This window comes from Cricetulus griseus (genome assembly GCF_003668045.3).
Source record: "Cricetulus griseus strain 17A/GY chromosome 1 unlocalized genomic scaffold, alternate assembly CriGri-PICRH-1.0 chr1_1, whole genome shotgun sequence".
Taxonomy (NCBI): domain Eukaryota; kingdom Metazoa; phylum Chordata; class Mammalia; order Rodentia; family Cricetidae; genus Cricetulus; species Cricetulus griseus.
Genome location: NW_023276807.1, coordinates 264,035,931 through 264,063,787, shown reverse-complemented (window position 1 = coordinate 264,063,787; position 27,857 = coordinate 264,035,931). Strand labels below are relative to the sequence as shown.

Genomic DNA, 27,857 nt, shown 5'->3' with positions numbered 1-27,857 from the left:
GGTGAGAGACAGTTTCAGGCCTGGTTTACTGCGGAGGAGGGTCCGCTGCCACCTTCGCCTCCTTTTGGCCCTGAACTGACTTGCAGGTTAGGGTTGCTGGCCCTGGGTCAGGCTAGAAGACTTAATGTGGGTCAGAGAAATTCAGCTGCGCTGATCTCACAGCCTTAAGCTGTTAGACCTTTGGATTCTGGCCAGGCGCTTTGGAAGTTCTTAGCTGGCAGTTTCATTTCCTCAGGGTGTGGCGGGTAACTCTTGCACAGGAAAGGAGGCAGCTTCTATCCCCCCCCCCACCCTCACCCCAGTTTCTTGTTTGCTGCAGATATTTTGACTCCCATTCCTACTCTCAATGGCTCGATCTTTTAAGCTATTGATGATGCAAGCTCAAAGAAGCAGTGTCGCATAGCACAGCCGAATGCAAAGACCCTTGGGGTTTTCTGAGTAGCTGAGATTCCAGTGTACTTACTTGGTGCAAACAACTTATACCAAAGTGTGACTTAGTGATGCATTGGGGCTATAGTTGTTAGAGTACCTGCCTTTGGAAGAATGACCGAGTCCTCCATCTTGGTGGAAGTTTGAGGCGACTACGGAGGGTGTGCCAGCAGGTGGTGACTAGGATTCCATCCTGCTTCCTAAGAGAAGCAGCTGGGCCATGGTAGCACAGGCCTTTAATCCCAGCACTCTGAGAGGTGGAGGCGCGTGGCTCTCTGAGTTCTAGGTGTTGGTTCTGGGAATCGCACACATCTTGAAAATGAGGCCACCAAAGTTAGATAAGCAGAAGCAACTTTATTCCATCAGCACAGGGGTGCCAGAACTTCTAACTGTGACCTGAAACAGAGGGAGTAAGTCCTTTTTAAAACGAAATCCCTAAGTGTGTGTCGGGGGTGGGGGGTAGGTGAGTGGGTGGGTAGGGGGTCACAGAAGGAAAGAAATCTTACAATTTGAAGTCCTGCGGGACAGTACCTTCCAGGAATTTACAACTTGTGATAACGTCTTACGATTAGTTCAAGCTAAACTGTGGGTTTGCTTACCCAAATCTGTGATTATGTCAGCATTGCTCTTGACACAGCTGGGGTCTTTATTTTTTAATTTTTATTTGAAACATTTTTTTCATTTTACAAGCCAATCACAGCTCCCCCTTCCTGCCTCCTCCTGCTGCCCCCACACCTCCCCTCCAACCCCATCCCCCATCCACTCCTTGAGGACTCTTAATTTTTAACCAACTGTTCTCCCGTGACTGAGACTATAGGGCAAGGGTCAAGCAATAGAAGAAGGTGGGCAAGTGGTCTAATGTTCAGACTTACTCTGGGCCCTTCAGAGGCCACCCTGGTCTACAGAGTGAGTTCAGGACAACCCTGTTGCAGAAAAAAGGAAACCAACCAAAATTGTTGTGAAGCCCAAGGACCTTGAAAAGATCTCAGTCACTTCAATCAGCCAACGGCAGTGAGTTCCCACCAAGAAACTGGAGTTTGGCACAAGACTGTCTTTAAGATGGCTCTTGCTCATTCAGGGCATCCAGCTTTTGTGGCTTGTATTTCTCATGGTCCTCCCAACTGTCCGGGAACAGCAGCACTGTCTTGACACTTTATGTTCTGAGAGGTCAGCATAGTCTCATAGTGGTGGCCATCAAGTCTACACCACTGGTCAGCAGAAGTGAGAGTGAAGGCCTGGCTCACAGGGACCCTTGTGAGGGCCCAGGCTAATCTTGAACTCACTATTTTACTCAAGCTGGTATGTAACTTGCAGCATTGTGGGCTTCAACCTTCCAGGGCTTCGAGGACAAGCTTGGGCCACCACACCCAGCTGCCAGATCTTTGTTTATGTTTGTTCTAGATTCTGGAAAAGACTTTTTGCATAGAAGAGAAGCAGTCCTTGCCCTTAGTAGGTCACAGGCCTGAAGAGAGAAGAGTTGCACACAGCTGATTTCATGCATGGTAGTAACCACTGCAAAGGACAGCCAAGGTGCCAAGAACACACTGGGGCCAGAGCAGGGTCAGATCAAGTTTGGTAGGAGGTCAAGGTTCTTAGAGCTGAGATCTGAAAGCTCTGCCATGGCACAACCTGGAGACTGACTTGGGGCAGCAGTTTCCTGCCCCCTGTGGACCTCAGATGCGACTGGCTTGCAATCTATAACTCTGTGATGCTGGCTGGAGTACATGTTCTGAACCAGAAGTGCTGTTGCTGCCAGTGGAGAATCCACGCGGTACTGTGGTCTGCTGCTGCACTTGGCATTGTGCAGCCATAATAGGTCCCTCCTTGGGTATTACATCCTTTTTTGGAGGGCAGGGAAGCCAACAAGGAAGGGTATGCTCAGAATGAACTTAAATTGCCATTCTTGAAAACCTATTATCCTCATTTAGTGGAGACTCCCCTAGTTGGAGTCAGCATCATTAGCACCCATCCTAATTAGTGGCTGGCACATACCACTTCAGCCTCAGGAGGCTGGTGACAGTGACACTTGGTATGGTGGGCTTTGCTTTGGCTTCAGTGTTGGGAGTTTACAAATACATATGCACCAGATTCCTTCTACCTAACTTGTCCCCTTACTGGAAAGTTAGCAATTCCGGTGACCACATTAAGGGTATGCCCCAAAGCCCACCCAAGTGAGCCCAGTGAGTGATGTGGAGGCTGATGAGTAGGCCATGCAGGCCTCTGGATCTGGAGCACCTGGACTCAGGGAAAGGAGTAAGTCCCACCATAGAGGAGTCTAAAAGCAGGCAAGGGACACACCAAGAAAGGAAATCAGAAGAAAAGATGGGGAGGTCAGAGCAGGAGATACCTAAGGAGGCCTTTCCTCTCATAGGCCCAGGAAAGTAACTGTCAAGACCGAAATCCACCCATTCTGATCTCTTCACAGTGGATTTCTTTTGAACTGCTACCCTGGGGCTTGCCTTGCAGACTGGCTCCCTGGTCCCAGCACCCACTCCTTTCCTTAGATAAGTAGCTGCCTTCACAGTAGCAGAGGGACCCTGAAAATGAAATGAGTACACAGGACTCTATCCCTAGACTTAGCTCTCTTTGGGCGTCCAGCTGGAATCCTGGACCACAAGCTTTTTGACATCTGCTCTCCTCTCCCACTCCTTACTTTCCCTCCCTTCCCTCCCACCCCCAATTCCTTCTCCTTGCTCGATTGCTCTTCCTTCCTGCCTGCCTTCCTTCCTTCCTGCCTGCCTTCCTTTCTTGCTTTCTTTCTGTTTCTTTTTGCTTCTGTTTCGTTCTCCCTTTCTCTTTCTTCTTTTTTTGTTTGTTTTTGTTTTGTTTTGTTTTGTTTTGTTTTCAGGACAGTGTTTCTCTGTGGGCCATCCTGGAACTAGCTCTGTAGACCAGGCTGGCCTCAAACCCACAGAAATCTGTCTCTGCCTTCTGAGTGTTGGGATCAAAGGTGTGTACCACCACCACCTTCTCTCTCTTGCTTTTTGGTATACTTACATTTATTTTAAGGCAGTGTCCCCTGAAGCCAGCCCACGCAAGTTTCAAACTCTCATTATAGCCAAAGATGATCTTCAAATTTGGATATTTCTGCTTCTACTTCTTGAGTACTGGGATTACAGGTTTGTGCCAACACACTTGGGCTGTGTGTGCATCCTACAAGCACCCATCATTGCTCCTCATCATTCTATGTTGGTTCCTTTTCCATTCTATAATGAATCTTTTCCCCATTCTACCATGGTTCCTTTTCCATTCTATAAGGAATCTTTCCCCATTCTACCATGGTTCCTTTTCCATTCAACAATGGATCCTTCCCCATTCTATCATAGCTCTTTCCCCAGGCTATCTGTTCCCCTGCTATGGTACTACCTCCAGAAGAGTAGACACTAATATCTAAAATATGCCCGGAATGAAATGTGTGAGGGCACCATTCTGCTAAATGAAGAAATCAATTAGTGTTCTGCTCTGAGGATACGGCTGATGACCTGTCTGTGGGCATCCCACTTACTAGAAGCCAAGACAGTGTGTCTTTGTGCTTGATATATGTGTATGGGTGTGTGTGTGGGGGGGGTGTTGTGGTACTCTTCTGGGCCCTCAGTCTGGAGGGGTGGGGTATAGTGCTGTTAGCAGCTGGCAGGACAGGCAGCCTTTGCTTGAGATATGGGTGAGGGAAGAAGTGTTGCTAAATCAAGCCAGAGATAATTGTCAAAAGACCTGTGGTGGGGTGGGGTCCTCAGCTATGATTCCCCTGTACATCACAGGGTAAACTCTGAAGTTGGTAATTGCCAGTGGAAAACAATAGACAAAAAACTTAGGTCAATGCCCCCTACGCCTGCATCCCTTAGCTTACTATCCTTAATGGGAACACTTGGCCCTCACTATGGGACTGGTTTGACTGGCCTGCGGTCCCTGCAGGCTTGGCCATGTCACAGAAGTCCTCCCCTGAGCAGCTTCTTGTGTCTATTCAGCCATATATTCCACAAAGGCTGGGGATAGGTACATGACACAAACTTAGTAATTCATTTCCTAGCATTGTCCCCAAGCTCTAGGTTTTTCTATCCAGAATCCAAGTTATAGTGTATGCATGATGCTAGCAAACACATTACTGAAGGATTTAAAAATGGACAGCCAGTGTGTTCAGCCACTCAGGCCCATACCACTGGGGCCTCTAGTGTATTGCACCGTGTTTCCCTGTGGAAAATGACTCGCCTGGTCCCTTTGATTTCCCTATGCCTTCTCCCAAGCACCCTTTGACTTCTCTTCTGAGAGCAGTACTACCCTATTCATTCAACCCCTGTGACTCAAAATTACCACAGTGCAGTTTTTTTTTTGTGTGTGTGCTATTTTGAACAATTAAAAGACACTTTTTGAAATAGCTATCTGGTGTCTACCCCTGTATCAGGAGTGTCTTAGGAACTTTGGGAAGGGGAAGCTCGCACTTGCCCAAGGTTCACTTGAGCCACTGGAGACCTTTTGTTACTAGAAACCATAGGTGAGCAATTTTCAATTGCCTGTCTATGAAGGGTCCAGAACAAGGTATGCACTAGAGCACTGGGGCCTCTAGAGCACTTGCTGCTGATTCTGCATTTGGAAGCCGGGTGACCTATTCTCCCACTAAGAAAGAGATAGACCAAGGTAAAGGCCTGGCTGGCCATTGGCAGGCATGTAAGTAAGCCACAGCCTCTATATTCTTCCCGACATAAGCTCAGGACACTCCAGGGTGTCTGTTCTAGCAGGACAGGTATATCTGACATGAGATGGATTCTGCAGGACCAAATCCTCTAGCTTTGTACCCAAATCAAGCCTTCAAAGACAGAGAGGCAGAGTTATTGACCCTGGTAGTCCATCAGCTTGTTGGGCGTTAGAGCTATGATGTAGCTGAAGGGCAAAAGGCTAAGAAAGCCTGGAGACAAGGCAGCCTTAGCCTATACCCAGAGCTCAGTGCTGGCAGTCTAGGTGCCAACCGGCTGAGAATAGCAAGCATACCACCTCCATGCATCTCCAGGTCCCTGGTGATTGAGCTAGAGAAAAAAGGGGGCATGGGGACATGCTTCCTCTGTGCCTCACTTCTTGAGGATGACATCTGTGCTGCTCCTCCCTTTATAATTTCTTTTTCTTGAGGAGGTCTCACCATGTATCCCTGGGACTCACTGAGTAGACCAGGCAGGTATCCAATTCAGAGATCTGCCTCTGCTTCTCAAATGCTGGACTAAAGGCTTCCACAGCCAACTTTTTTATTATTCTTCATTAAGAGCAGGCGGACGGGTGGGTGGAGAAGTATGCGCAGGTTCCCACAGACAGCGAAGACACAGCAGGAGTTACAGGCAGCTTCGAGCTGACCAACTAGGGTCCTGGGAATTGAACTGGATCCTCTGTAAGAGCAGTACACACCCTTAACGACTGGGGGATCTCTCTAGCCCCCTGTGCTGGTGTCGAAAGTTGCCTCCTATGGACCCAGGGCCACTGTGCATGCAGATGTGTGCATTTGGTGCATGCTGAGGCCTGACTGCAGGCCTTCACTGGATGCTGGAACCACTAGTGGGCTACACAGCCACACCTCCTAACATGTGATATCCATTATGTCCTCCCACCCGCACCCTTCCCTGACCCAGATGGAGCAGTCTAGAACAGCTAAAGGACATCTTGGCGCTCGGAGCACAGCCTCACTGGGTCCACAAGCTCCAAGGCTTCTGGTTTGTTGAGGTTATCCTGTCAGCAAAAAGAGTGAGTTAAAGTTCCAACAGCTTGCCTCAGGCCCAGGAAGAGGAACAATAGATTGTCCTGCAGACAGGAGCCGTAGGGGCAATGTGCAGGGATGGGAGGGCATGGGTCAGCAGGGTTAATTGTCCAGTGGAGAGGCTAGTGTGGACTTGTTAGACATGTGGACACTTAGCCTGGCAGAAGCGCACACTATTCCTGTAGCCCTTACCTATGGGGCTCCCGTTCCTCCTCCTTCCCTGTGCAGAGCTCCTTACACAACTCTGGAACTCAAGGCATATTCAGGGCTGGAAAAGTGGCTCAGTAGTTAAGAGTATACTGCTCTTGCAAAGGACCAGAGTTCAGTTTCCAGCGCCTTTGTTGAGTAGCTTCAGAGGAGACAATGCCTCTGACTTCCATGATCAACACCCTCCACACACACACACTTACACACACACACTCACACAAACACACTCACACAAACACACACACACACTCACACACTTACACACACTCACACAAACACACACACACACAAACACACACACACACACACACAGATTAAAAATAAATCCCTGTTTATTTTGTTTTTGTTTATTTTTTTAAAGCAGAAGTGCTTTGGCACAGATCCTAAAATATTGAGCTTGAGGTGGGCAGTGATGGTGCATATCTTTAATCCCAGCACTGGGGAGACAGAGGCAGGCAGATCTCTGTGAGTTCAAGGCCAGGCTTGTCTATAGAGTAAGTTCCAGAACAGGCAGGGTTACACAGTGAAATCTTGTCTGGGAAAACAAAAACAAACAAAATACTGAGCTTGAAGCTGGGTATGATGCAACACACCTGTAGTCCCAGTTCTTGAGAGGTGGAAGCAGAAGGATCAGAAGTTCGAGACCATCTTAGCTAATAGAGTTCAGGGTTAGCCTGGGATACATGAGACCATGTTAGAAACAAACTAGAAAACTGGGCTTGAGGGCAGAAAGAGGCATCACAACCTTGCCTCGTCTTTCTCTTATGAAATCCAGGGCCAGGGAGCCACCTTTGCTTGTCCTTGGTTCAGCTTGAGAGTGATGGCCTGTGTGCAAGGGAGGACGGGGAGTATGGACATGGATGAATACAGTTTAAATAAGTCACACAAGCCTTCCTCGATACAGATGCAGGGTCCCCTGGGTATGAGCTAAGGTGAGGGCAGATGTGAGCCCAGAATCTCTGCACCTACCTTGGACCAGGCTTACTCCAAGCACCACAAAGGTGAAGTGTTTCAGGCTGAAAGAGCCACTCCAACTTGCCAAGCTAGCCAGCAGCCACAGCCAGCAAGGCAGTAGTCATTATGAAATCAAAGGTCAGCACACAGCTGGGAGGTGGGGTGGCACAAGAACATCACCGTGCCCGGGGACTGGATTCTTTTTCTAACTGGTTCCCAGAGCAACATTGATGAAGGAGACGGTCTAGTTACTTTACACTCCTGGATTGCAGTCCATCCTTAAGAACATGTTCAAGGAACTGGAGTGATGACTCAGCAGTTAAGTACACCGTCTTTTCTTCTAAAGGACCCAGGTTCAATTCCCAGCACCCACATGGAGACTCACAGCCATTTCTAACTCCAGCCCAAAGGATCCCAATGCCCTCTTCTGGCCTGTGAGGGTACTGCATGCATGTGGTGCGCAGACATACTTAGAGGCAAAAAACAGCAAGACACGTAAAACAAAATGGAAATAAAAAGATTCAGAATATGTTCAAGTTCCCCAAAGTACCTCAGGCATTCTGACTGCAACTTTCCCTCCATATAATTAGCTGATCGACGAGGTTGCTCAGTGGGTAACAAGAATGGGGGAACGCATGAACCAGCCTGTGTCAGAGTCAGCCAATACTGGGTAGCTCGAAGGCAGGTCCAAAGATGTGGAGGATGCCCACTCTGCTCGGCATGGCTACCACCTGTTTTCCCAGAAGCATCCTTTGGGGTGAAGTATCCAGGAACTGGCAACCAGGGCCCATGGTTGTAAATTACTGGATACTGACAGCCGAAACAGCTAAAGTGCCAAATTGGCAGAGACTTGCCCACTATATGGGGTCATAGGGTCTCAGGATTCAGGCATTTCCAGGGGTCATCCCCACCCCACGCATCTGTTGGGAACACCCACCTCATCTGCCAGGCCCAGATCCGGTCTCCTTCCTACTCCCTCCTCATGGGACAACTGCCCTCACCTAGTTCCCACCAGGGGGATCTAGAACAAGGGTGATTGGTGAGGGAGGAGGTAGCGGAAAAAGGACCTAGGCAGGCAGCAGGACCCTTTCGAAATCCTGAGGAGGACAAGGTGAGTGGGGCACTGCTGGGTAGCTGGAGTGACATCACCAACGGCTACTGGGAGGAGAACACCAAAGACCCAGGGTTAGAGTTCAGTTGGAAGATTGTCAGGGGAGGTGCTGATCTGACGGGTTCCAAGCAACGCTGGGATCACAGTGGTCAGGGGGTCAAGGCCCTATGGGGTGGGGTGCCCACAAGCATCTCTGGGCCCACTTGAGCTGGTACAGGAACGCCCTATGAAGAGTTGTGCCTCCGTGCCCTGACCTGAATCGTTTTACAGGACATGGAGAAGGAGCGGGCTTCACTGCAGGCCTGGAAGGATCGTGTGGCAAAGGAACTTGACAGCGTGGTCGCTTTCTGGCTGCAGCACTCCCATGATCAGGAACACGGGTCAGCTACCCCTCAGTGATTTCCCCCAGGCCTTTGCCCCTTCCAGACCCCAACTTCACTCTGAGGCCTCACAGACCTACTTGGCTTCAGGAGAGTAATGAAGCTATGGAGAAGGGCGTGAGTCTGCTTCCCTCTTTTTCTAACAATTCGTGTCTCACAGGGGTTTCTTCACATGCCTTGCCCGCAATGGGCAGGTCTATGATGACCTTAAATATATCTGGCTGCAGGGGAGACAGGTCAGTTTTCATACTTAAGGCTCTCATGCAGCATTGGGTATACCCAGGGACACTTAGGATTCCCAGGACCCCAGCTGTTTTCTTTAAACTATATTCCCTCACAGGTATGGATGTATTGTCGCTTGTACCGCAATTTTGAGCGCTTCCGCCGCGCTGAGCTTCTAGATGCTGCAAAAGCAGGTACCCTGTCCTACTCCCAGCTCCTCAGGAGCCTCAGTGAATCACGTATTCAGTGGATATCAAGGAGTCAAGAAAAAGAAAGGAACTGTGTATGTTTCAAGAGACAGTATATTCCGAGCCCTCACCTACCATGCATACTCCCCAACCACCAGGTGGTGAGTTTTTGCTGCGTTTTGCACGGGTGGCACCGCCTGCCAAGAAGTGTGCCTTTGTGTTGACTCGGGACGGCCGTCCAGTGAAGGTGCAGCGGACCATTTTCAGCGAGTGTTTCTACACCATTGCTATGAACGAGCTTTGGAGAGTAACAAAGGAATCACGTTACCAGGTTTGTGGGAGCAATGACCACAGGTATGAGCACAGTCTGAAGACCGTCCTGGGAGCCTGCCACAACTTCCTTTCACTCCTGTCCTATCATTTTGGGACCACCTTCTCTTCTAAGCTCCCTGACGATTCCAGGACCACCATAGGGACCCTGGGTAAGCAGAGATCTATCAGTGCCCTGTGTCCAAGCAGAAGTGGTCCTCTCCCTTCCTAGGCCCTTCTGTCTGAATGTGACCTGAACCCCAGGGGCCTATAACAGTGTTGGCTGATCTGCTTGGCATCTGGTGCCTGGCTGTAGGGCTGCCCCTGTAGAGCTGCCGAAGGAGCAGGTGTCCTTGGAGAACACGCTGAGTCCTGAGTTCTTCCTCGGGAAGGCAAATGGGACAAGGAATGCAGCCTCTGCTTGGTATCCCCCCTCAGAATGAAGCTGTGGAGATGATGGACCAGATTGTCCACTGGGTACGGGAAGACCCAGCTGGGCTAGGCCGGCCTCAGCTCTCAGGGACCCCGGATGCAGAGTCCATGGCAGTGCCCATGATGCTGATGAATCTGGTGGACCAGCTTTCCGAGGAAGATGAGGCACTGACAAAGAAATATGCAGAGCTATGGGACTGGTGTGCCCAGAGGATTCTTCAGCATGTGCAGGTGGGCGCAGAGAGGGCAGGGGTGAACCCCAGTCTCCCACTCTACAAGGGCCCCTCTACCTGAAATATGTTCTCCGGGTGGATCCAAGGAAGCAAATTCATTTGAAATACAACCCAGCGCTCTCAGGAAGGTCTCCTGGTATGTGGGACAAAGACTGGTGGATCCTAAGGCAGAAAGAAGAGGCTAGAGCCCCAGACACATCCTGAGACCTTGACGAGTACTCTTCCCCAGCCTCTGTGAGCACCCAACTCTATCTTGGCTCCTCGTTCAGCACTTTACTCTCTCTGCTTGAGAGACCCAGACTTAAAGCAAGGAGTAAAACCTACCTCACCATGGGAGACAGTGAGCCATTCCAAAAATGTTCTTCTCTAATTCCCTAACTCCAGAGGTAGCAGCAGGAAAATCTAGAGTTCAAGGTCAGTCTTGCATGTCTAGTGAGTTTGAGAGCAGCAAGGAATACCCAAAACTGTTGTAAAACACTCATCAACTAAAAATGCCCCTTTGGGCCTACCAAGCAAGGGTGGAGGAAAGATTTTTTTTTTCTGATTTTGGTTTTTCAAGAAAGAGCTCTGTGTAACAGTCTAGGCAGTCCTGTAACTGTATGTAGACCAGGCTGGCCTTGAACTCATGGAGATCCACCTGCCTCTGACTCCCCAGTAGACCAGGCTGGCCTTGAACTCATGCAGATCCACCTGCCTCTGCCTCCCCAGTGCTGAGATTTATGGCATGCACCACCATGCCCAGTGGGAGGGATGTGTGAAGTTAGATCTTTCTGGTTAGATGACAAGGAACTGGAAATATCTGTCTTTTGTCTCTTTCCTGGCAGAGGGATGGAAAAGCTATACTAGAGAATGTATCTCATGATGGCAAGGAACTCACTGGTTGCCTTGGAAGACATCAGAACCCAGGTGAAAACATGTGCTGGGCCCATCAGAAAATAGAACTCAGTCTCTAGTTTGTGGCCTCATATGGGATTTGGCTGCCTTCCTTCCCCCCTGCCCCCCCCCCAAAGGACCAGGTACAGGCAGGGGATTGTCTGCCTAGGACCAGACATTGGCTCCAGGAGACTAAGTGTCTGTATTTTGGGGGGGCATTTTGTTGTTGTTGTTGTTGCAGGGAATCGATTTCAGACAGAAGGACAGGGCATCGTGAGACAGAGTTCTAACATCTTTCACTCCTTTAACATCTTAGAAGGAAGGGAGGTTGCAGGAATTTAAGCCCTCAGATTCTTGGGATGGGAATTGTGACTCCTGCCTTTCTTTCAACCCTCACTAGGCCACGCAATAGAGGCTGGCTGGTTCCTGCTCCAGTATGCCCGCAAGAAAGGTGACGCCAAACTTCGTGCACACATCATCGACAAGTTTCTCTTGTTGCCTTTCCGCTCTGGATGGGACGCTGAGCATGGGGGCCTCTTCTACTTCCAGGATGTTGATGGTTTCTGCCCCACCCAGGTGGGAACTCCCAGAGAAACTGGCTGGAAGTCTGGCATATAGTAGGGGAACTCATATCCAGGTGTGGTAGCACAGTGCTTGGAGGATAGAGGCAGAGGCAGAGGCAGAAAGATCTCTGTGAGCTCGAAGCCAGCTTGCTATACATAGTGAATTCCAGGACAGCCAAGATAACATAGAGAGACCATGTCTCAAAACACAGCTAACAACAACAAAATTTGAACTCAGAGTTGAGTCTTCTCCAGCGCTTATCCTGTGAAAGCCATTAGAGAAGAGATTATGTGCAAATGCTGATACAAAGACACAGGTCCCCTTTGTCTGGTGCCAGTGGCTTAAAGGGTTCTTGGGTGATTCTCACTCTTTCACTTGCTGACAGACAGGAGTGAAATGACTCATCTGATCAGTTGTGTCCTGATCCTGCTGGACATCTGCAGAGGGTACTACACTAGCCATTGGTAGCAGCAATTTCCAAGAGGCTTAAAGATGATGTGACAAGGCAGACAACATTCTGAATCTTTCCTAGTACTTGTCCTTTAAAGGAGCTGCCTTGGGGCACAAATATGTCAGAAAGCTAGCCCTACTCTTACGCACTATTCAAACTCATTCCCTCATGTCTCATGATTAAAAACCAAGTCCTGAGCCAGACAGGCTGAGCCAGAATGGAGGATAAGAGTAAGTGTCTCAGCTGCCTATCTCTGCTCTGTTCTCAGCTGGAGTGGGACATGAAGCTGTGGTGGCCACACAATGAAGCCATGATTTCCTTCCTAATGGGTTACAGGGACAGTGGTGACCCAGCCTTGCTACAAATCTTCAATCAGGTGGCTGAGTACACCTTCAAGCATGTAAGTATTTTCTCCTCATTCGCTGGAAGCCCAGGTTGGGTGTGAAGGATATGGCAGACAGCAGGGGAGGGGGAAACGGTCTGTGTTAAGAGGGTTCCAGTAGTCCCTCCTAGCCCTACATCAAGTGTTGCCCACAGCCGCTCTGAGAGTTCCAAGACTGCCTTCTGTTTGGTAAACCAAGAAGCACTGCCTCAAGGAATCCACTTTTCTGGGTGTTCAGACTCCAATCAAGTAAACAAGCAAATGTAGAGACCAATGAGCAGTGGAAACAGAGCAGATGCAATGATACAGAACTTTCTTATAGATGGGTCACAGAACTTTCTTATAGATGGGTCAGAGAAGACCTTTTGAACAATGATCCAAAGCCCCAGAGGCCAGGGTATGTCAATTTGACAGAAGGGAAGCCAGGAGGGTCCAGCCAGGTGGGCTCCATGTAGCAGGAACATCCTTGATTTGCCAAGTCCAGCAGCCTGAGCCTGATTTTTTAATCCAACAGCTAGGATTTCAGACTGATAAATCAGCAGCTGGACATGCCCTGCCAAGTGTGTGTGTGTGTGTGTGTGTGTGTGTGTGTGTGTGAGAGAGAGAGAGAGAGAGAGAGAGAGAGAGAGAGAGAGAGAGAGAGAGTGAGCATAGGTAATACAGAGGATGACTTTAGGTAGTGTTCCTCAGGCATTGTATACCTGCTTTTTGAGATGGGGTCACTCACTAGCTATGTTGGCTAGCAGGTGAATCCTATCTCTGTTCTCCCAGTATGAGACTACAAGCATGCTTTTGTCTTTTTTTTTTCTTCCAGATGGGTTCTGGGAACAAACTCAGGTCCTCATGTTTGCAAGGCATTTTGTTTTGGTGGTGGTGTTGTTTTGGTTTTTTGTTTGTTTGTTTTGTTTTACAACACAGGGTTTCTCTGGGTAGCCCTGGCTGGGCTGTCTGGAAATTCACTCTGTAGACCAGGCTGGCTTTTAACTCAGAGATCCAACTGCCTCTGCCCCCGCCTCTGGAGTGCTGGGATTAAAGGTGTTCATCACCACCACCATCAGGCTAGTTTGCAAGGCACTTTTTTGACTCTTGTCTCAGTAGATGAGTTTCTGAGGCTGTAGTTCAGAGATAGAAATATGGCCTGTTACAAGTGTCTGCTTGTCTTAAGAAATGTACATGACCTGGGCATGGTGGTTCATAACTGAAATCCCAGCCCTTGGGTGGACGAAACTAGAGGATCACAGCAAGGAAGAGACCAGCCTGGTCCTCACAGTATGTCTGAGACCAACCAGATACATAGGAAAATCTTGTCTCAAACAAAGAAATAACAGTAAGAAAAATAGTTTTTATGGAGAGCCAAGAGCAAGGTAAGTTTTTTAGTACAGAAGGTAAAGAGAAGAGGGTATAAGGGCTGGTGAAGGAGACCAGTATCAGTCTTGAAGCAGGAAAGAAACCAAACCAGGGGCCTCCAGAGGGCAATATACTTAATGTAGGCAGTGTTCTTTAAGACTAGTCACTATTCTAGTGAGTACCCTGCAACTATAGTAGGGACTCCCATTCTTTGGCCTGTGACTTTGGTTCTAGGAGAAAAGGAGAGTTTGTGTGTGGTTATTGTTTTAGATGTCTCATATAACCCAAGCTGGCCTCAAAACTCATACGTGTGCTCTTCCTGCCTCCACCTTGACTCTGGAGTGGTGAGACGACAGTGTGTGCTGTTATATCTGGCTGGTTTGCACTAACTCTAACTGAAATCCAGCCTGGTTTTATTGTGATTAGAGGCAACAAAATCCAAGCCTTGTTTCTATCACAGAGTATCTAAACAGGCAGATAGAGCTCTCTGAGATACTCAGCACTAATTCCAAACAACAGGAGCCATTAGAGAGCATCCCTTCCTGACTGCTGAATATATTCGTTAAGGGAATGAATTAGAAGCCACCAATCTTAACCAACATGAAGTGAGAATGAATATGAGAATGAATATGAATATACTCCAAAATGGAGGTGACATTAAACAATTCCAAGAGCCGATTGTGGTGTATAGCTTTGTAGTCTTAGCATTTGGGAGGCCAAGGAAGAAGGACTGAGAGTTCAAAGCCTTCCTGGGTTACTCTATAAAATGAGAACAAAAAATATGAATTGCAGATGTTATAATCAACAGGTAAATCTGTGCAGTGATGGTGCATGCCTTTAATCCCAGCACACGGGAGGCAAACCAAATGGGTCTGTTTGAGGCCAATCTGGTCTACAGAGTGAGTTCCAGGATAGCCAGGGCTACACAGAGAAACCCTGTCTTGAAACACTAAAATGAAAACCAAAACCAAACAAAAACAAAACAAAACTCCAAATTAACGAACCCCCCCCAAAAGAAAACAAAAACAAAAACAAAAAAACAGGTAGATAGTCACTAAGTGATGTAACAACAGAGAAGGCCAAAATTCAGATGGCCAAGGAACAAACCACAGAAAATAATCTCAGAATTTTTTAGTTTTTTTTTTTTTTCTCCTTGCTCCCTACCCACACTATCATGAATCAGATAAACTAATTAAAAATGAGGACATGAGCCTGGTGGTGGCGGCTCATGCCTTTAATCCCTGTGCTTGGGAAACAGAGGCAGGCAGAACTCCATGAGTTCCCGGATGGATGACCAAGGTTTAAAAAATTAAAAAGAAAAAGACATGAGGTTTATTCTTTTAGCTTCAGCACTAGAGAAGCAGTGGTAAGATGATTCAGTTGAATTCCAGGCCAGCCTGAGCTGCATAGCAAGTTCCAGGGCAGTCAGGAACACAGGCAGAGAGAGACTCCTTCTCAAAATAAATATGTTATAAGGAAAGGGCTATTCAAAAGTTACAAAGATTACACAGAAAGCTACTTATCCCTCCCTTGAATACATCACCACCACTCTTTCTAAGACAGAGTCTGTACTGGTGTTGAACTTGCAGCAATCCTCTTGCCTCAGCCTCCTGATCACTGGGATTACAGGCATGAATCATTACACAACTTGAAATCCACAGCTCATGTGTCACAGTTTAAAGGAAGCACTTTGAAAGTGAACTTCTAAGAATGCCTTCTAAGAAGGGGTTCTGCATAACTATTTTATCAGTGAGAACAGAACGGGAAAGTCCTAGAATAAGGACCTGCGCTACATTTGGGGTTACTGTAAACAAACCCTCAGTGAGACAGGTATGGGATGGGAGAACATTGGGTCTGCCCAGCCAACTCAGCTGCTGTCCCCCACATCTGAAGTGTCAGATGCACTCACTGGACAGGGTCAGGATAAGTGAGACACACCTTCAGAACCCATGGTGAAGGCAGGCAGAAGACCGGGTTGGCCTGGACCTTATAGGAACATGTCATCCTCTACCTCCCGAGGACTGGGACTAAAGGCATGCCTCATCACACAAGGTTAGAGGAAAATCTGAGACCCTGTTGTAAAAACCCCAGTATGCAAAAAGCAAAAACAAAACCCAAAATCTTCACTATCCAAGGACAGGAGTTATTGTCTCTGCTTGAGGCCTGTGAAATAGAGGACATGAACTCCAGGGAAGTCACTTTTTGCAAAGTTTGCTGGTAGGTCAATCTCTAGGATTCTTTGTTTCTTGGGTTTTTTGTTTGTTTGTTTTATTTTGTTTTGATTTTTAAGTTTACATGATATAAAAATGAGTCTTTTTAAGTAGGCAATTCAAAGTATTAAGCACTACAATCAGATAAGGAGCTCCTGTTTTCTCAGCATTTCAACACACCGCCTACAGCCCCTTCCCCAGGGGGTTACAAGCTGAGAAAGCCAACTAACTGCCTACCATCCTCAGCTTTCACATTTTCCCAGGACATGGTCCCTTGAAACTAATGAAATCATGCCATTTGAACTCTGACCACTGGCGGCAGTGCAGAGGGGACAGCCTGCGCCCCTTCCTCAGCGGGTGACATTTGGGTGGGTCCTGCCAGACACTAGCTGTCACTGTTTCCTTTTTCTAGTTTCATGATCCCGAGAACGGCGAATGGTTCGGCTATCTGAACCGAGAGGGCAAGGTGGCCCTCAACTTTAAGGGAGGCCCATTTAAAGGTGAGCACGGAAGGAACGGGGAGAGACTGCAGGGGTCTGTGGCACCTGGCTCCCTGGGCCTTCCCAACACCGGCATCCACTCTCCTCACAGGCTGCTTCCACGTGCCGCGGTGCCTGGCCATGTGCGAGAAGATGTTGGGAGACCTGCTCCACCGTGGGAGCGCCCCTGCTGGCTCGAAATAAACCTGATGCTGCTCCCCATGCCTGTGTGCTTTTTACCTCCATGGGCCTGTGGGAGGGAACAGATATTCCCAGTGCTGCCTGCTTCATCTGGCCTTCAAAAGGCCCTCGATGGCGCCATCTCGATGTCACTTCACTGCGTGCATTGGCTCTGGGCAAGCTCACCAGCCTCTTACTTCCTTTGCAGGTGGGTCTGAGCTGCCTACCTCTTCCTCCACCGCCCAGTGGGATCCGGGTGCCAGCCCCAAACATCCCCAGCCTGTCTGCACCCCTTGGGCTCCTTGAGTCACCACATGTGCATGCTACAGAGAGGTCTGGGACTGTGGACCTTAGGGCGGCTATATCCCGCTTTAGACACCTGGCAATTATAGCATCCCTCCCTATCTCTGTCCCAGCCACCTCTTTGCTCCTAAATTACCTTGTCTTCTTGTGTTACCGTGTTTCTCTGAGGCTCTCCTATGTTCTCCCACCATTGGGTATTTGGATGTTTAACTCAGGCTGCAGTCTATGATTCTCGTTTCTGATTGAATCCAAGCACCGTGGGACCTAGGGCCCCTCGGCCACAGCGGACCAGACTCTCATTTTTGGTACTGATGGGATTCTTCAATTGCTGAATCATTATCTTTGCCATCATGGCCAAGCCCCTGTACCAGGCAGCCGGGGAGACCCCCACGGGGCCCCTCGCCCACTTGGCCACCTTCTGCTGCCACTGCTCCTAACAGTCCCCTCCCTGGCTCTCCTAGACATCATCTGCCCCATCCACCTCTTTAAGATGAAAAGGTGGGAGTAGCCTCTGGGTTCTAGCTCAACTGGTTGGGCCTTCCAATTTGGGCCTTTGCTTTCCTGTCCTAACAACTAGACCCTACCTGGGTGTGGGTGGCAGCCATATTTGGGAGCCCTAACAACAGCAGCCAAACTCAGCTGGGAAGTCCTCCAAATCACACTGTGTCAGCCAGTCATTGTATATGCTATTCACTGTCTCTCAGAGCTGAGCCGTTCCTCTCTTTCCCTCCTTGAGCCTCAAGGCTCCAGGTCTTTCATTTGCTGTTTCTGGAAACCCCCCAAGTTACCTTGGCCTCCAGCCCTGATCTAAACCCTCCTCCCTGTCCCTTTCTCCTGTGACACCTCCTCCCAAGCCTGTCCAGAGGCTTTGGAGTCCTTACACTCATACTGGCTTGGTCTCTTAGCCAGTTGATGGAAGCTCTCTTATAGATCAGATAACTGCCAGGTGGCTTATGTGGTGGTCCTGCAGGTGTGGGGACAACATCTTCACAATAGCTGATGGAAGCAGAAGGAGAGACCCACATCTAAGCACTGAGCTGAACTCCTGGAATCCAGTTGCAGAGAGGGAGGAGTGATGAACAAAGGGGTCAAGACCAGGCTGGAGAAACCCACAGAAACAGCTGACTTGAACAAGGGGGAGCATATGGACCCCAGACTGATATCTAGGAAACCAGAATGGGACTGATCCAGACCCCATGAATGTGGGTGTCAGGAGGTCAGGTTAATCTATGAGGCCTTTGGTGATGGAACAGTACCTAGCACATGAATGGACTTTGGGAGCCCATTTCCCATAGAGGGATACTCTCTCAGCCTAGTCACACAGAGGGGGGCCTAGACCTGCTCCAAAGGATATGACAGACTCTGAAGATCCCCATGGAAGGCTTCAACCTTTCTATGGAACAGAAGAGGAATAGGATGGGGGTTTGTGGGGGACATGGGAGAGGGGAACTGGGATTGATATGTAAAATAGGATTGTTTCTAATTTAAATAAATCTGGAGAAAAGTGTTGTGTAAAGTGAAAAAAAAGAGGGGGCTGAATTAATTGGCTTGACTAGAGTGCTCCAAATAGCTAAGGGTCAAATTGGGTCTACACTCACTCTATGACTTTTAGTAGCTCATACCCATTCTGTCCTTTGGAAGGGCTTACTTGCTACAAAGGGCACACCCATAGTTAATGCACCCCTTACAGCCAAGCTCTTGGAAGCCCTCCAGTTCCCTGCAGGAGTAGTCATAATTCACTGCTGAGGAAACCTGTCCTCCAAGACAGTGCCCTTAGGCAATGCCAGGGCTGACTCAGTAGCCCAGGGACTGGCCTCCAACTCCACTGGATATACAGGACATACTTTGCTTTTGACACCCCCTATCATCCCTGTTATCAAACACAGGAGAGGATGAGCTCCTGAATAAAGGGGCAACACAGATAAAGAATGGATGGTTCTGCTTAAATAACTGTGTCATCATCCTCCCCCAGAATCAGCACTCCCCATCATTTCAGATATCCCCCAAAACTTACATATTGGCCCCAAGGTTTTGTTCACTTCTTAGAGCCCATCCATCTTTGAGCCCATATTTTTCAGGTGTTCTCTTTGTGCTAGACATGTGCCAAAGCCAACTCACTGGAGCCATCCAGAGATGCCAGCCCTTGCATGAGCACCAAAAACACCAATTGGGCAAGGACTGGCAGGTTGACTTCACCCACATGCCCACTCATTCAAACATCCACTATCTCCTAATTCTTGTTGACACCTTTACAGGACGGGTAGGCATCCCCACCTCCATGGAAACAGGAGATGTGGTGGCTCACGTACTCCTTGAGCTCATTATCCCCAAGTTCAGTGTGCCACAGACAATCCAAATAGATAATGGCCTAGCTTTCACTATTATGAGCTCATGCCACAAATATAAATGTAACTTTTATATCTCCTGCCACCCGCAATCATCCAGAACTGTTGAGAGGGCCAACAGACTCATCAGACTAAAACCCACCAAGCTCTCTACTGAACTCAGGTTGTCTTGGCCCTCCCATCTCCCCATTGTCCTTACACACCTAGGGGCTGTCTCATGGTCTCTTGCAGGCCTAAGCTCTTTGAGCTCCCTTTTAGAGGGCTGTTCCTCCTTAACCAGCAGCTCCCATCCCAGTCCCCTCCACTGGTGGGGTTCTTACACTACCTTTCCCTCCCATGGCCCCTTCACCATTCATTGGCTAACAGCTATCTCCCTGCCCCCACATCAATGGACCCAATGGCTCCTGAGCACACCCCACACTCTTCAGGGAGCCGGGTACTCTAGAGCCCCAGTGGACAGGACCCTCTACTGTGATCTTCTCACCCATTCAGCTGCCAAGCTGCTGGGACATCAGTTCTGGTACCACCTATCCAGGCTCTTTTAGGCACCAACCCAGGGTGAGTGTTCTATGCAGCCACTGGGAGCCTCCATTTTCCCAGAATGTCCCAGTGAGGGGCCAGGAAGTTTAAGCCTATCTTACTCATCACTTCTGACTCTTTTGTCTCCTGGACTATATGTTTTCCCTCAAAGTGTTTGTGCCTTTTAATCTAAAGCTATTTCCTTTGCTAAGACACCTAAATTTAAATCTGTTCCAGCTGTCTTACAGATACCTGCATGATCCTGGGAAAAAAATGCTGCCACTGTATCAACAAGTCTGTCCAGGTTGAATCTAATATTGAGCCATTCCACAAATTGAAGAACTTTGCCAGAACATCCAGGCTGCATTCTTTCTGGTAGTATTCACTCTTACCATTTATAGGACCAGTGGTGGTAATCTATTTTTCTTTCTCCTAGAAACCTACCTTCCTCTAGGTAGGAAGCAGACAGATTTGAACTATTGCCCACACTTAAAAAAGTAGGAATGTTTGGTTGGAACCTCCAGCTTGTCCCTGCATGATCCAGAAAGTCAGATTCCACCCCTCCAAACCACACCCTTTCAGAGAATCTACAAGATGGAAAAGAAACCAAAAAGTGCAGTTCAGAAATCTTGGAGGCTGTGGCAGCTCCTCCCCTGAAGTTGCCAGAAGACCAACTCCCCAGCTAAAGTGCTCAACTTTTACCCATACTTGGGCACAAATCCAGCTTGTGTCTGACACATTATTATCCCTCCCCTACAGGCTACACAAGCTCCCTGTTTTAGTACCACCTCTAGAGGTCCTGGGTACATTTCCCCTGGATCCCTTGCCAAGGTTGTGCCAGAACATGCCTGCTTCATTTACACATCAAAGATTTTCTCTGTTCCGAGGGACCTTTGTGTTAGGAGACACAGACCTTCCCAAAGGCTTGTGCAAAGTCGTATGGTCACAATCCTGCCCTTCCCGACAGAACAGGAGGCCCAGAAATTTACAGTAAATAGGGATGGGACCGTGAGGCCTCTTAGTCACTGCACTCTTGGACTAACTGTGTCCTTCTGTCATGCAGCCCGAGGACCTGATGAGCATGCAGCACTGCAACCTCCTATGCCTCCCGGAGAACTAACAGATGAAATACTATTTCTACCATGGCCTCTCTTGGCCCCAGGTGATCAGGTTTTGCATTTTGTAAACACATAAGGGACAACAGGAGGGAAACATGAATCTGAGTGGGCTAAAAGCAGTGGGCAGTGAGGTGTACAGTGCCTTTGTACAGCAAGGGCATGGCTGATGTGTGCATGTAAGGACTGCAAGCTAGACAGTTGGAATTCCCACCTGTGTCTGTGCTCTTCCAAGAGGGGGGGAAAGTGTGGAGTAGGGAATCTGGTCCCTTTGCATTCCTGATCACCAATTTTCACAACTCACCAATTTTTACACCTTCCCACCATCCTACACAAGCAGGAAGCATGGCAGTGAGCTCTAGCCTGTTGCCTGCTGTGGCTGACTTTTCCTCTTTGTTACTGGCTCTCTTATATTGATGAGAACAGGAAGACTGTAGGGTATGTCTTGGCCAAAAATGAGCCATCCAGGCTGGGCGTCCGTGGCACACACCTTTAATCCCAGCACTTGGGAGGCAGAGGCAGGCCGATCTATGTGAGTTCAAGGCCAGCCTGGTCTCCTGAGCAAGTGCCAGGATAGGCTCCAAAGCTATAGAGAAACCCTGTCTCGAAAAACCAAGAAAAAAAAAAAAAGGAGCCATCCAGGAGGAAGAAAAGAACCTAATGCTAAGACTGGGGGTTGAGGAGCTGCGGGAAAAGCTCCTCAAGGAGAAAAAACAAGGGAATGGGAAGCCAATATCTGGTGAACGCACTGTGGATCAGTTTTAGAGGGGTTCTCACTCTTTTGCCCAGATTGCTCTCAAACTTGCATCAGTCTTCATGCTGAGCCTCCTGAATGCTGGGATTAACTATGCCCACCTTGCTGTATATTGTTTTTTTTTTTTTTTTAATTAACAGCTTGTCTGTAGGGTGGCTCTAAATTGACAGAAAGATCGAGCAGAGGGTACTGAGTATTTTCATACACCCGACCTCCACATTTGTTCTCTCACTACCAGGTATGGTGCACTTATTAGAAGTGAGGAACCAACACAGATTTATGTTTTCATTGTTGTGCTTCTGTGTGTTGTGCACACTCTGAGTTGGACAATGGAAGGGTATCTGTCCACCTTTAGAGTGTTACACCCCGCCAACAGCCTCCAACAACAAAGTCACCATTTCAGAAGGCAGCAGAGCTGAAATAGGAACTTACAGCTCTTTCAGCCTGGCTCCCTTCACTCAGTGCTTTGCATTCAGCACTATACTTTTTGTGACTTGGCAGCGGACGTTTTTGTTGTTAATCACAGGGCAATGTTCTGTGGACACTGCACATATATGGTGGGTGCAGCATGGGTCTTTTGGAAAGGCATGATTGGTTATTCTGATTTAGAAGGTTCTAGTTCTCCTCTGCCTGGATCTGGGCTGCCGTAAGGTCCATCACGATATCTGTGCACTTGATGTGCACAGGTGCCCCGTATATACTGGCTCTCTCCTCTAGGGAAAAGGATCCAGATGATGTGACCCACGGACGTATCACCTCACTGGTGAGTAGAGAGAGCTACTGAGGGTTTGACAGAGGTGGACTGGAGGTAATCAAAGGTAGCCTCCAAGGTCCCACTCCTACCCATCCTTCTTCTCTGAGGCTCTGAAGCCTTCTCACTCATGCCTTGGCCTGAAACAGAAGCTGATGGACCAGGCCTCTTAGCATGATAGGAAACTTCAATGCCAAATACATCTCCCTGCATGTCAGAAAGAGGTGGAAGAGGAGCAAGTAACCAGTTGACAGAGAGTTCGAGGTTTACTGACTTCAGAAGAAGATGGGAAGGACCAGGAAGAAAGGCAGGACCTGGATATGGCCAGCCAGCCTGCCTAGCCCAGTTTATGAAGCTTAGCAGTGCCATATTCCCCTTTAGTCACTGGACAACCCTGACTCTCTGTTCCAACACCCTCAACTTTTAGTAAGGAGATCAAGATTTTTTAAGTGACATGATCCATCCATTTGACTTAGGTGGACTGAGATATAGGTGGAGGGATTCCAGACATTGCTAAGAGGACTTCTATATACCCAACGGCTCTTCATTGACAAGCTAACATGGAGAAAGCACCTACTTTCCCTGTGTGTGGTAGAGGAGAGGTCCAATACATCTTGCTGGGTAGAGGAAGGGTGGATTGGTACTAGTGAGGCTGGGGAAGGGCACTGTGGTAAAGAACACACTAGATTTCTTACTGCTGGTCGGGGGAATAAAGGGAGAGAGATTAGGGCATGAGCCAGGGGCGAGAAGGGACAGGCACCAGTACTCATTGGGTGAGAGCCGATGAAAGAGGATGGCGGAGAAAAGGGCCATGAGCAGAAGCAATGAGGGATCTACATCTCCGGATATCAGGATGATTGACAGCAGGTCTACTTGGGACACAGTCATCTGCATAAGATTAGGATTGAAGAGAGACTCTGGAAGTGCCCACTGCCACTTAAACGTGGGACTGAAGTGAACTGATTGGAGGACTCACTCAGTCACACTGGGCTGTGAGGGCGTAGAGTGAAAATGAGATTGTTGTGTGATATTTTGAGATTGTTGTGTGATATTTTGATTGAATTCTGACAATAACGTTTGCTTTGAGTCAGAGGGTTGAGGTAGCCACTAGCTGACCAAAATTAACCAAAGAGGTATTGGAGAATTGAGGACAGGCAGGAGACAAGAAGTAGTAAGGCAGGGCTGAGGGAAGATCTCAGCCCTTGGGAGTAAGAAGGAACAGATGAGAGAAGAGTTCACGGTGGATTCTCCATTGCTTCTCTGGTCTTTCAGATTCTTACCCTGATATCTGACTCCCAGGTTTTAATGAGAAAGAAAAATTAGATGACCGCTTTACCTGGCATGCAACTGGAGAAATGAAATCACAAGATAGCCAGTTGCCTCTGGCTGTGCAGCTGACAGAGCCGCCAAGCTGAAATTGCAGTGCCACCCCCACCCCGCCCCCTGCGCTGGCTTCTCCCTTCCTGCTCCAAACTCAGTAAGTAAGTCTGTGGTTTCCTTGTTGCAGCCTCGTTACAACAGCCCAAAACTGCAGGCCAAACTCCACAGGGCCCCGAAGTCCACAGGTGCCTGGGCTCCAAATACCAGAGTTAGCTGCCCACAACGGGCCAGCTATGCTGTCAGACAGTTCCGGTCCCACATGCTTCTTCAGCACGTCCCTCTGTGCTCACTGGCTCCTCAGCTCCTCCCTGTGGTTGTAGGCTTCTTCTGGACTCCCTCATTGGATGGCTGACACATTAGCTTAGCTGCCTTGACTCCTGATTTTTGCTTCTATTGTTGTTACAAGCACCTCACACTTTGAGAGCACAGCCTTACTCCAGAAGCTGCTGCCCCCCTCAGCCAGGTTTTGCCCCATCTGTTCTCTGCCAAGCTGTGCTACCCAGTGACAGCCAGCCTCACACTTCACTATCATGGATCTGCAGGTTTGGTGAGATAGCTGGGAATTCTTAAATAGGGGAAAATAGTTTAAAAAATAGGGTGTTTTCCATATTAAAATGGGAAACACCATTACAATAGAGGGAATTATGCCTATGAATTAATGCACAGTGGATGGTTTGAAAATGGAACAATTAAATGAAACAACAACTAACTTACCTGGGATTTGAAAAATTTCAGTTATAATCATTGCCAATTTGGTATTCATGTTTTATTCCCTAAAAATGTTGTTTGATCTTGGTGCCACATATGAAAAACGGACTCATAAGATACAATCCTTAGAAAGATATACTAATGAAACTAAGAAAAATATTCATACACAGAGGAATCTAGCATAAGTTACCACACCATTGCATTGTGAAACTGAAGAGAAGCAGCCCAAGGTTATTAAAAAAACAGTCTTTTTTATTCATTTACCATTCAAGAACAGCCACCAGATGATAGGCATCTCCAAGGCTATTCTGAAGTTAAGTAGGATCCTATAGAAACATTAGATTTGAAGAGTTTTAAGGAAGCAATAATTTCTTATCATACACATTCACCTTTTGTGAACCAGATGTTAAATTCATGGGCCACTGAGAGGAGATTTATTCCACAAGATTCGAAAGATTTAATTACAGCAGAATTGGAAGCTGGTCCTCCGTTACAGTGCAGAACGTGGTAGAAAGACAAAGCTAGGGCCATTAAATGATGAGGTAGGGTTAGAGGATGAGATTTTCCAAGATCAAATCCTCAGCTAGGGCCATTATGTTGATGTGGAAAGGTGAATTACATATGATGGTCACACCTTGGCCTTATGCCATGCAGGAGTTTGAATGCTCGGGAAAAGACTGAAGAATCAGGAAAGAGGACTGAGACATTTACTAAAATTATGCAAGGCCCAAAAGAATCCTTCACTGTTTTTTTAAATTTTATTTTATAACTGTAATTAGACCACTTTTAAATTAGAAACAAGGTTATTTTACATGTCAATCCCAGTTCCCTCTCCCTCCCCTCCTCCACGCCCCCCATCCTATCCCAAACCTTTTCTGCTCCTCAGGAAGGGTGAGGCCTTCCATGGGGGATCTTTAAAGTCTGTCATATCATTTGGAGCATGGTGTAGACCCTCCCAAGTGTTTCTAGGATGAGAGAGTATCTCTCTATGTGGTTTGGGCTCCCAAAGGCCATTGGTATACTAGGAGTAAAAACTAATCCACTACTAGAGGCCGCATAGATTACCCAGACCTTCAAACTGACATCCTTGTTCGGGGGTCTAGAACAGTCCTATGCTGGTTTCCCAGCTGTCAGTCTGGGGTCCATGAGCTCCCCCTTGTTCAGCCCAGCTGTTTCTGTGGGTTTCACCAGCCTGGTCTTGACCCCTTTGTTCATTACTCCTCCCTCTCTGCAACTGGATTCCAGAGTTCAGCTCAGTGTTTAGCTGTGGATCTCTGCTTCTACTTCCATCAGCTACTGGATGAAGGCTCTAAGATGGAATTTAAGGTAGTCATCAATCTCATTATCAGAGAAGGTCAATTAAGGTAGCCTCTCAACTATTGCTTAGATTGTTAGTTGGGATCAAACTTGTAGATCTCTGGACATTTCCCTAGTGCCAGAATTCTCCTTAAACTTATAATGGCTCCCTCTATTATTGTATCTCTTTTCTTGCTCTCCTCTACTCTTCCCCTGACTGAATCTTCCTGCTCCCTCCACTCCTCTTCCCTCTTCTCTTTCTCCTAACTCCCCCTCCCCTCCCCTCATACTCCCAATTTGCTCAGGCGTTCTTGTCAAATTCCCCTTCTCTGGGGATCATGTATGTCTCTCTTAGGGTCCTCCTTGCTTCCTGGCTTCTCTGGTGGTGTGGATTGTAGGCTGCTATTTCTTTGCTCTAGATCTAAAATCCATATATGAGTGAGTACATACTATGTTTGTCATTTTGTGAATGGGCTAACTCACTCAGGATGGTTTCTTCTAGTTCCATCCATTTGCCTGTGAATTTCAAGATTCTATTGTTTTTTTCCCCTCACTGAGTGGTACTCCATTGTATAAATGTACCACACTTTCTTTATCCATTCTTCAGTTGAGGGGCATCTAGGATGCTTTCAGGTTTGGGGAATTACCAATAATGCTGCTATGAACATAGTTCAACAGATATCCTTGTTGTATGAGTGTGCATCTTTTGGATATACGCCTAAGAGTGGAATTGCTGAATCTTGTGGTAGACTGATTCCCATTTTCCTGAGAAACCACCATACTGATTTCCAAAGTGACTGCATGAGTTGGCACTCCCACCAGCAGTGAAGGAGTGTTCCCCTTTCTCCACATTCTCTCCAGCATAAACTGTCATTGGTGTTTTTGATTTTAGCCATTCTGACAGGAGTAAGATTGTCTCAGAGTTGTTTTGATTTGCATTTTCCTGATGGCTAAGGATGTTGAACACTTTCTTATGTGTTTTTCAGCCATTTTAGATTCCACTGTTTTGTTGACCGTGTTCTCTGCTTTACAGAAGTTTCTCAGTTTTAGGAAGTCGCATTTATTAATTGTTGATCTCTGTATCTGTGCTACTGGTGTTATGTTCAGGAAACAGTCTCCTGTACCAATTTCTTCAAGGGTACCACCTCAAGACTCATAAAGAAACAAGAAAGAGTACTACAGACCAATATCGCTCATGAATATTGATGCAAAATTACTCAATAAAATACTGCCTTCACTAATTTTTACAAAGATCTATTTCAGCTCTAAATGGAATATCTTAAGAAGTCAGATGTGTATTAATGGAATCTTTGGCTTTTGAAAAATGCCAATTCAGGATGTAAAGGGGTTGTTAGGCCATTAAGATTAGTACCCAGAGATGAGTGGATTAGAAATACAGGTGATATTTGATCATATGCTTATGATGATACTTAAATAGGAAAAGTGACTTCAAAAATCTTTAAGAAAAGTCAAAATGTTAGATGTTTTAGTTGTAATTAACCATAGGATTAGAAAAGAAACTGTAGGCAAGGTGTTCATAGGTACAATTTTTTTTTTTTTTTAGAGAGAACCCAAACAGAAAGCCCCAGCCTTCTGGAATGTGCAGAAGGTATGACAAAGGCCAACACTGGACTAATGAATAAAGATTGACATGAAACAGACCAGGTAAGGCTTTGCTATTGGGAAATGTTGTAGGGTTCCTCTCCCGGGTCCCCAAAGCAAATTTGGTTCAGTCATTCAATATGAGCATTGAGGAAACTGCTCCACAGAGAAATCCAAAGACTTAACGACTGTTATGAAAAAAAATGCTGCTTTGAATCACAGAATAGCTTTAGAAGATAAAACAAAATTTTCAGGAGAAACAATAAATGTTCAAAGACAAAAGTTAAAAATATGAATAAATTGCATTGTAATTGAGTGTTTTGAAGACATAGGGATAGATACACCAATAATTGCACCAAAATCTTGGCATCGAAATTGGATTCTTCAGGAGGAAAATGT

General features: G+C 47.4%; 1 protein-coding gene across 1 annotated transcript; it reads left to right on the top strand.

Annotated features, from left to right (window-relative positions):
• The first annotated feature begins 236 nt into the window (after nucleotides 1-236).
• On the top strand, nucleotides 237-16,709 carry LOC100753186 (N-acylglucosamine 2-epimerase). The gene is made up of 11 exons (XM_035453124.1): nucleotides 237-245; nucleotides 8,706-8,815; nucleotides 8,976-9,051; nucleotides 9,156-9,231; nucleotides 9,384-9,556; nucleotides 9,973-10,197; nucleotides 11,024-11,105; nucleotides 11,473-11,648; nucleotides 12,356-12,487; nucleotides 16,439-16,526; nucleotides 16,618-16,709. Exons 2-11 carry the CDS (start codon nucleotides 8,709-8,711, stop codon nucleotides 16,707-16,709), a joined length of 1,227 nt encoding a protein of 408 aa, XP_035309015.1. The 5' UTR covers nucleotides 237-245; nucleotides 8,706-8,708.
• Nucleotides 16,710-27,857: the final 11,148 nt, after the last annotated feature.

Bases quoted from the DNA above. Each gene is read 5' to 3' on its own strand.
- LOC100753186 (XM_035453124.1), top strand. From the start codon at position 8,709: ATGGAGAAGGAGCGGGCTTCACTGCAGGCCTGGAAGGATCGTGTGGCA. The intron at 8,816-8,975 runs GTCAGCTACCCC...CGTGTCTCACAG, and splicing joins TCCCATGATCAGGAACACGG to GGGTTTCTTCACATGCCTTG. The intron at 16,527-16,617 runs GTGAGCACGGAA...CTCTCCTCACAG, and splicing joins TAAGGGAGGCCCATTTAAAG to GCTGCTTCCACGTGCCGCGG.